The sequence below is a fragment of the Otolemur garnettii genome, unplaced genomic scaffold (assembly GCF_000181295.1).
Source record: "Otolemur garnettii isolate 467f Iridium unplaced genomic scaffold, OtoGar3 scaffold00050, whole genome shotgun sequence".
In the NCBI taxonomy this organism is placed as follows: Eukaryota; Metazoa; Chordata; class Mammalia; order Primates; family Galagidae; genus Otolemur; species Otolemur garnettii.
In genome coordinates, this window is record NW_003852445.1 from 9,955,713 (window position 1) to 9,964,102 (window position 8,390).

The 8,390-nt window shown below is 47.1% G+C and overlaps 1 protein-coding gene across 2 annotated transcripts in view; it reads right to left on the reverse strand.

The window, feature by feature from the left end:
- Positions 1–8,390, reverse strand: part of TGM5 (transglutaminase 5) — a 32,140-nt gene that overhangs the window by 3,299 nt on the left and 20,451 nt on the right. For both annotated transcript variants that reach the window (XM_003791764.2, XM_003791763.2), the window contains 3 exons: positions 3,126–3,264; positions 2,448–2,551; positions 2,110–2,349 (listed from right to left, as the gene is read on the reverse strand). In XM_003791764.2, the coding sequence (XP_003791812.1) occupies positions 2,110–2,349; positions 2,448–2,551; positions 3,126–3,264 (483 nt within the window). The remainder of the gene's footprint in view (positions 1–2,109; positions 2,350–2,447; positions 2,552–3,125; positions 3,265–8,390) is intronic.

An 8,390-nucleotide genomic window follows, 5' to 3' on the forward strand; every position in this document is an offset into this window, starting at 1 on the left:
CCAACTCCTGGGCTCAAGCGAGTCTCCTGCCTCAGCCTCCCAAGTAGCTGGGACTACAGGCGCCCGCCACAACACCTGGCCATTTTTTGGTTACAGCCATCATTGTTGTTTGGCGGGCCCGGGCTGGGGATTCAAACCTGCCACCTTAGGTGTATGTGGCTGGAGCCTTAGCCGCTTGAGCCACAGGCGCCGAGCCGGAATAAATATCTTAAAGATAGCAGGGCATGGTATGATTTCTTCTTCCAGAATCAGATTATTGGTCAGGTGTACACTAATTCCTAGAAATTGAAAAACTGAGAAGCAAAGAGAAAAATATACATATTTTTTTTTTATATAATATATGTATATATTTTTATGTAATATATTATGTATATATATTCATATATATTCAGACAAGTAGTGTTCCCAGAGTGGTCCAGGCCTTCCTGCTCAGTCTCAGAGTCACTGTGAGTAGGAATACTCCCCAGCATCCTAGAGACATGTGAATCAGATTCAGTGCATCTGTGTCTCAACCCCTGATCCTGCCAGGCTGGGTGGCTGGAGACTGAACACTGCTGACCCAGGAGCCATACCTGAGCAAGATACTTAGGCCCATGGGAATTTTACTCCCCCCTGCCAAGTTCACAGGGGACCCTGTGGGCCTCTGCTGCAAACCTATCAATGCCTGGTCCATATCCCCTTGGCACTTGCCACCTCAGTGCCCAAAGGTCCTGCTTTCAAATGGTAGTCTCTGTGACTCTGTCTGAGACTTTCTCTGCCACCAGAGCAGACTCAGCCCATGAATGAGTGGGCCAGAGTGCTAGGAAATCTATAAATCCCGAGAACAGCCCTCAGCCCATGCCCGACAGGAGTCGCTAGACAGGCACCTTAGCCCCCTTGCCTCCTGGTGCCCTAAGTCTGCAGTGCTGTCTCCACCTCATACCAAATCTGTGCTAAGTTTGCCAGATTTAGCAATAAAAATTCAGGGCCCTTTAATTTGATAAACAACAAATATTTGGGACCTGCTTATACTAAAGCATTATTGCCCTGTATTTCCCTGGCAACCCTACTCCCAGCAGGAGTAAGCTCCAGCTGTCCACAGGCTAACAGGCAAGGAGGCACGCACCAAGCTCACTTCCTCCCCTTCCCTGTCTCATGTCCACTCCCCTACCAGTATTCCCTGGACTGCCTCATAACTAAACCACTTATATTTGAATCCTTGCCTCAGCATCTGTTTCTGGGGCCAGAGTCGAGGCGGAGTGAGGGTTGATGGCCCTGCTGGGCTGTGTTCAATGCTTATCTCCTACCCTTCCCAGGAGGGAAGTTCTGGAGACTCCTTGTGTCTGCCTTCAAAGTCCACATAGGCAAACCACAGGCACCCACTCGCCTGTGCTCCCAGCAATTTTTCAGCCCCCTGCCCTCCACCCACCCTGCCTCACTTCTGCTCAGATCCTCCCCGGCCAGATGTCAGCTCTGGCTCCTCACCCTGCTTCTGGGCTCTCAGGAACTGGATATTTTTTCTTGGCTCCCTTATTCCTAAACCTAATGGTTGGCCTTTCTCAATTTCCAAGAATCGTGTATACCTGACCATGGGAGCCACCCCCTCCACCTGCTGTCTTGGTAAGAAGCTCCTGCCAGGGTCTCACCTCACCCCCTTGTCCTGCTGACCTCGGAGCAGTGGGGCTAGGAGTGAACATTTGGCCCTCCCTCAGCCTGGGTGCTGGCTGGTGATCTGGCCTATCTTCCAAACACTCAATGAAACACAATTAATTAAACAATGAGTTAAATGAAATCAATTAAATTAACTTCTTGGAGGCAGTTTACTAAATCCCCTGCTATCTGTGGTGAAAGGCTGGTTTGGGGGGTAAGCAGAGGCAAAGAATCAATATTCTGTTGGGGCGAAGCTTATGAAAGGCTCCTCAGTCAACATGTACGTCTCTGGAGTTCGCTGGTCTGCATGGCGTGGGGTGGTGATGGGTGTGAGGCAGCGAGGACACCCCAACTGGAGCCTTACAACTGAATAGCTGAGGAGGGGGTGGACCTGGATCCTGCCTGCCTCTGCTCTGGTTTCCTGGGGTTGGAGAAGGCACCCACAGCCATGGGCTCTGAGTGGGGCTGGCCTAGTCCTACCTTCTCTGAACTTGTAGTTCTCCGTGATGTCATCCCGCTCGTCACTTTGGATGCTCTTCGTGCTGATGAGATTGCCCACCGAACTCGTGTCCCGGTGAAGTTTCTGCGCCTTTCCTCCATAGACGAGCCAGGACACGCAGTCAGCATTCACCATAGAAAACGCAAAGGGCGTGTCGTAGTTCAGGTCCACTTCTCCTTCTTTGATGGCTCTGACGGAGGCAGGGCCGCAGCAGTAGAGGCCTGAAGAACAACAGGGGATCCTCATTGCCCCGGGGCCAGGCAAAGGCAGGGGTCCTGGCCATGGGAGTGGGCACCGCCTTTCTTCAGGAGAGCCTCACCGTTGCTCGTCTCCTGAGGTGTGGCGTCCAGCACCTGCCAGCCACCATATCCAGGAGGGAGGTCCTTTCGGGCCATCCAGCACTCATTCCAGACATGGTAATCCCTGCAGGAGAAGCCAGAGGAGTCGGGGGGGAGCTGAGCAAGAAGAAGCAGGGGTGGGTGAGAAGTTCAGACTTGGCGCACACAGGGTTCGGAACCTCTGTGGGTGAGTGGTGACAGCTCTTGCTCCTGTGGGCCTCCATTCGCCTCCCAGGAAAGAGCTTCCCTTGGGTGACTCAGTTTGTGAACAGGCAGTGAAGGCTTCCGGAGTCAACTGAAGTTAAAAGTCCTTCACTCTCTCTCACAAAACAGTCCCCTGGCCCTTTTCTATGTGTGTGGCCAAGGCATTCATGGGCTTTGTGGCCATAGGTAAATCCCTCCTGTGGCCGGCCCAAAGGTGAGAGAGGCAGGGAGGTGACAAGAGGAAAACTCCAACCCAGAGCAGAGAGCTCCTAAGATGTGAGGATTCTAAACCCCAGGCTGCTCTCTTCAGCTGTCTCCGGGCTGGACACTGGCGAGAAGTGTAGGGGGAGAGCACGAGGGCAGCAGCCTCTTGGACACAGCCCTGCCCTCCACCCTGCTACAGGACTGGGCCCTGATTTGCAGTTCTAGAAATGGACTGAGAGGTTGTTTCTCACCAAATGGTGTCCTTCTTCTTATTCTCCAAAATCCTGCCCGTGTTGTCATAATACTCATCTATGATTAGGTTTCCGTCCGTGTCGTGGCCGGAGTCAAAGTTGGTGATCACGCGGGTGGGGATCCCCAGGCATCTCATCACTGCAAAGAGGGCAGGAGAGCCACATGTGGGCTGTGGATCCAGGAACCACAGAGGGCCCTGGACCTACATGAATCACTCATTTGGCGTGTGTAGGACCAGGCAGGAGCTTTCTGGGGCATGGGAATGGTGACATTTCCAACCTCCTTCCCCACTTCCTGAGCTTATGGGAGAGAGTCTTAACATTCTGTTACGATGCTAACTGCTCAGACAAGCACTGGCATGGCCAACAGACAGACTAGCATGTCGTGAGTTCTCCTGCTCATGCCAGCAGGGTGGGACGAGCATGCCTCTCCTTTGACAAGACTGAATTCTATTTCTGTCTGTGGTTAGGGTTATTGGTGGAGACCATCAGATGTTTAGGCAAAAAATACTATGGCTTGGATTCCCTTTTCTCCCTGTGTAAATTTTCTTAGAAGCCTCTTAATGCAAGCATCACGGATCAAGCCAAGGAAGGAAAGGAAACCATGTAACCAAAGCTTGGAAAAGTGAGAATCTATCTCTACCTGGTAGAGAAATTATTGAAAGAAGGTAGAGTGTTGCCTTTATTCCTGAGGGTTCTATGTTCCCTTTTCCAGCCAACTTCTTTTCTTTATCCTCTGCCATATTTGCCCCGTTCTGTGTGCTTTTAAATACAGGAATATCCCCCATCCTACTACTAAATGCCCTGGGGATCCCCGTCCCCTCTAGCAAGGATGCCCCCCCAAATTTAATAATGCTAATAATAGTGTCTACCAGCCAGGGATAATGCTAAATATTTCACATACATTATCCTCAGGACAGCTCGACACAGTAGCTGCTATTATAATCTCCATTTTGAAAACAAAGAATCAGAGACTAAGAGAAGTTTGCTACCTTGACCAACATCACCCAGCTAGCGAGGGGCAGAGCTGTCACTCAAGTCCAGTTTCACTGCTAAGCCCGCAGAAAATACACCCGATTGAGTCCACCTCTCAATCGTATGCATACAGTTCAATATTCTAGTATTTTCACCTAAATATATATCCCAAGCATTTTCCTATGTTATCAGATATTTGCCCAAAGCAAGATTTATAGTAGTCATTATTATTAGAAATTTAATTAGTTTTCAATTTTCCCCTATTGTAGATAATGCCATGATGAATATCTTTGTAGATCAATATTTCCCCCCATTTGGACTGATTCTAGGAGGTAAAAATGACTAAGCCAAAAAATATAGATATTTCTGGAGGTTCTTCACACACATTACTGTCATTTTAAAATAATTGTTGTTAAATTTTAGTTTAAACATGTAACTACTTATAGATTCTAGCTTAGGCTCCTTCTGACATTGCACTTAGGCACGAAGTCTCTTCAGCGTGGAGACGTGGGCTGGGAAAGGGAGGATAGAAGCCCAGAGGAAAGCCTGAGCTCTCCTCTGAGTGGCAGGTCTGAACAGGGACAGAGAAACAGGGTAGCAAGTTGTAGGTGGAGGTGACGCAGGACAGCCTCTGAGGGAGGCTGAAGGTTGAAAAGCTGCCATGGAAGGAACCTGAAACAGGAGTGAGGCAAGACATGAGCATTGTGTGGGCACATGTATGCTAGAAGTACAGTTGGGAGGGAGGATGACTCTCATGGGAGCAAGAGGATGTGCCACACGGGTGTGCAAGGAGAAAGTGTAGGGACTAAGCCTCCGTTCATTCTTCATCCTCACAGATGAGTTCACGAACGGCCACTTGAAGCCTCAAGGCCAAGGATAACTTCTGCTAAGCCTGGCTTGGTGGGCACTTTTCCACCCTAACATAGGTAATTGATCCGAAAGCACTTTGAAGTTCTCTATTAAGACCAGAGTATAAGACTTGTACTGATGTGTTCATGATTCTGTCTTCCTGAGGGCAGGGACTGTGTACTATTCATCTTTATTATTATACAGCTGCTAACAATACAGGGCAAGGCCCATTTTGCATCTTTGCTGGATGGGTGAACGAATGATGTCTTGTGAATCTTCTGACCATTCTGGTGATTTCCAGCTTCAGCTCAGTGCTATTCTAATGGATGTGTGCTACGCTTTGGGTACTAACCTCTGCTGTCTTTAGAGCATAAGCTTTGAATGGTGATGGACTTGTACTGACCTGTGCTCACTGTTTCCTCATCATGGCTTGTGAGAGGACTTGGATGGGGGGCAGATTGTTACAGCAGAACAGAATGAAGCTACAGAGCCAAGGTCAGCTTCAGTACCACATGGTGCCCAGATCTGTGTAGCCGGAGTCGTGCACATACGTGTTTTCAGGGGCCTGCTCTCTGTCCTTCTCATTCTGCCCTCTCACAAAGCGCTCAACCTGTCTTTGGCTTTCTTTCTCTTCTCACTTCTATGCCCCAGACTCCTGAATTTTGAGCCTATCTAGAGACTTCACTGTCACTAACCACATCCCCAGCTGAACTTGTGTCTTTAAGTCTTCCCAATCTTTCTTTCTAGTGAAGGATGTCATCATTGCCACAGGTGCCAGCATGGTGCCTAGCCCTGCACAGGCACTATCCCCCTTGATTCTTTCCATAACCCTATGACTATCCCAACTTTAAAGATGAGACACCTGAAGTTTAGAGAAGTGAAAATCACATGACAGAAGAAAACTGGGCAGGATTTAAACCCCCAGTTCTCTGTTCTCAAAGCTTCCCACGCTTTTAAGTACAGACCACACCACTGCAACATCACGAGGGCATCCCAGCCACACCTCAGTCTCAATGCTCCTTCCTCTCTGAAGTTGTCACTGGCTACTCCACACCACATTACTCCCGTCTCATGCTCTCACATAATCCCAATCACTTGTGTCACACATTTTAGCACTGGATTAAGCACTCTATACTGTAATATATCTGACTTATCTTGTCTGAGAAATTATAAATCCCCCTCGAGTCGGGCTCATGTCAGATACTTTTCTTACATTTCTTCATTCCTAGAACAGTGCTGGGCTCACAGTAGGTGTTTGTTAAATTCCCATTGAAGTAAAGTGTCTTTGACCTGTACACAAGGTTTCTGCAGACTATCAGTCCTGATATCTCCCAGTCCGGTATCAGATTTAGGTGATTTGTCATTGGTAATTTTATGGGATCTGAGTCCTTCACAGAAGAGAAACCCACATGGGACATGTGTGTTTGGGTATGTCCATACACACTCATGGAATGACAACTGGGCAAGGTCAATAGGATCCCGGAGTTGGAAAAGGACTGCAGAGTTCCCAAGGTGTTTAACCACATACTGGGCATTAATAATTACATTTGTTCATTCAGCACTCATTTGGTGACAAGTGTCAAACCCTTGGACAAAAGATATCCCTACCCTCAGGAGTATAATTTCACTTCTGACTGGTAGTAACACTGTCCTGATGGTGTGTTAAAACACTGAGTATGTTTAAAGACTGGCTGTGAAGTTCTTTTTCCCCCTGTGTGGAAATGTGGCCCCATTTTTTGTAAGAAAAAATCAGTAGAAAGTTGGTGTTCAATTTGTTGAAATTCATTTAGTCAATTTCACTGCCACACCTACATGACTTCTCCTGCCTGAGGAACAGCTCCACCGCATAGGTAAAAGAAATTATAATTGCATTAAGCTTCCAGATGATAAAAATATTACTTCCTGCCCTCATCCTCCTGAGCCTTTAATTGTTGCTAACCATGACAGTCACATTGGCTATGCCACTGTGGGGTCATATTTGAACTATTTTCTCTCATCTGCAGTGGCAATGAAATGAAATCTTACTTGTTTTCTTAACAGTATCTTAAATACGCAAAGTATGTCATCTATTTTCCATGATTATCTCTAGTCTAGCCTGCACTATAGCAAGGCCTTACCAAGACTAATTTTTTACAGGAGATGGGAAATTCAGAACTAAACCAAGGGCAGTGAATTCTGTCTGTTACTTAAGAAGCACTGTTTGTGGAATCATGGATAGCAACCTTTAGGGGGCTAATTGCAGAGTGTGGGACCTGGATCATGTATTAGACCAAGATAACAGCCCAGAGGATGGTATTGGGCAGTTTCCATAGGGCCGTGAGACCTGCTCTGTGGCTCTCTGGGAAATGTGTGAAGGCTACCGGGGTTGTCTTAACTGGAAAGAGAGGCCCTATTACAACGAGCACTCCTAGAATCTACTTTCTCCTGGCTTAGAGAAATCAGTCATTGGGACTGATAGAGAAAAGACAAAAACTCTGAGCACTTCTAGGAATGGACAATCAGAAGGCTGCCTTAAAAGGGGAGGCCTTTAGACAAAATGTTTAAGTTGAACATTTCATGCTTTTATTTCCAACTTTCAGTTATAAAATACAAGGAACAGAAGCATGAGAAGATCAACAATGCAATGAAAGCCTCAGTTAAATTCAAAAGGTAGAGTTATTCAGGACCAAAGCAAAGTCACATGTTAAAGCATTTCTCTAGATTAAAAGAGACACAAAGGACATTGCAACCAGGTGCAATGCTTGGTTTTAATTTAGATTCTGGTTTGGAAAAACTAACTATAAACACAAAAACTATACCCTTACCCCTGCCACTTCGTGCCAGCAAAGGCCCAGCCCCCTCAGCCGAGTGTCCAGGTCAACATCCTACCCTCAGGAGTATAACTTCTGACTGGTGGTGACACTGTCCTGATGGTGTATTAAAGCACTGGTGGTGACACTGATGGTGTATTAAAGCATTGGTGGTGACACTGATGGTTTATTAAAAGCACTGGTGGTGACACTGTCCTGATGGTGTATTAAAGCACTGGGTATGTTTAAAGACTGGCCCTGATGTTCTTTTTATAGAGTACGTTTTAAAGTAAAGCTTTATCACTTTCAGGTGACAACTTGAAAGTATGTATCTTTAGGCTGGGCCTGGTGGCTCATGCCTGTAGTCCAAGCACTCTGGAAGTCTAAAGCAGGTGGATCCCTTGAGCTCAGGAGTTCACGACCAGCCTGAGCAAAAGTGAGACCCCCGTCTCTACTAAAAATAGAAAAACTACCCTGGTGTTGTGGTGGGTACCTATAGTCCCAACTACTCAGAAAACTGAGGCAGGAGGATCTCCTCAGCCAAAGAATTTGAAGTTGCCGTGAGTGAACTATGATGATGCCACGGCACTCTACCAAGGGCAACAGAGTAACACTCTATCTCAAAAAAAAAAAAAAAAAAAAAAAAAAAAAA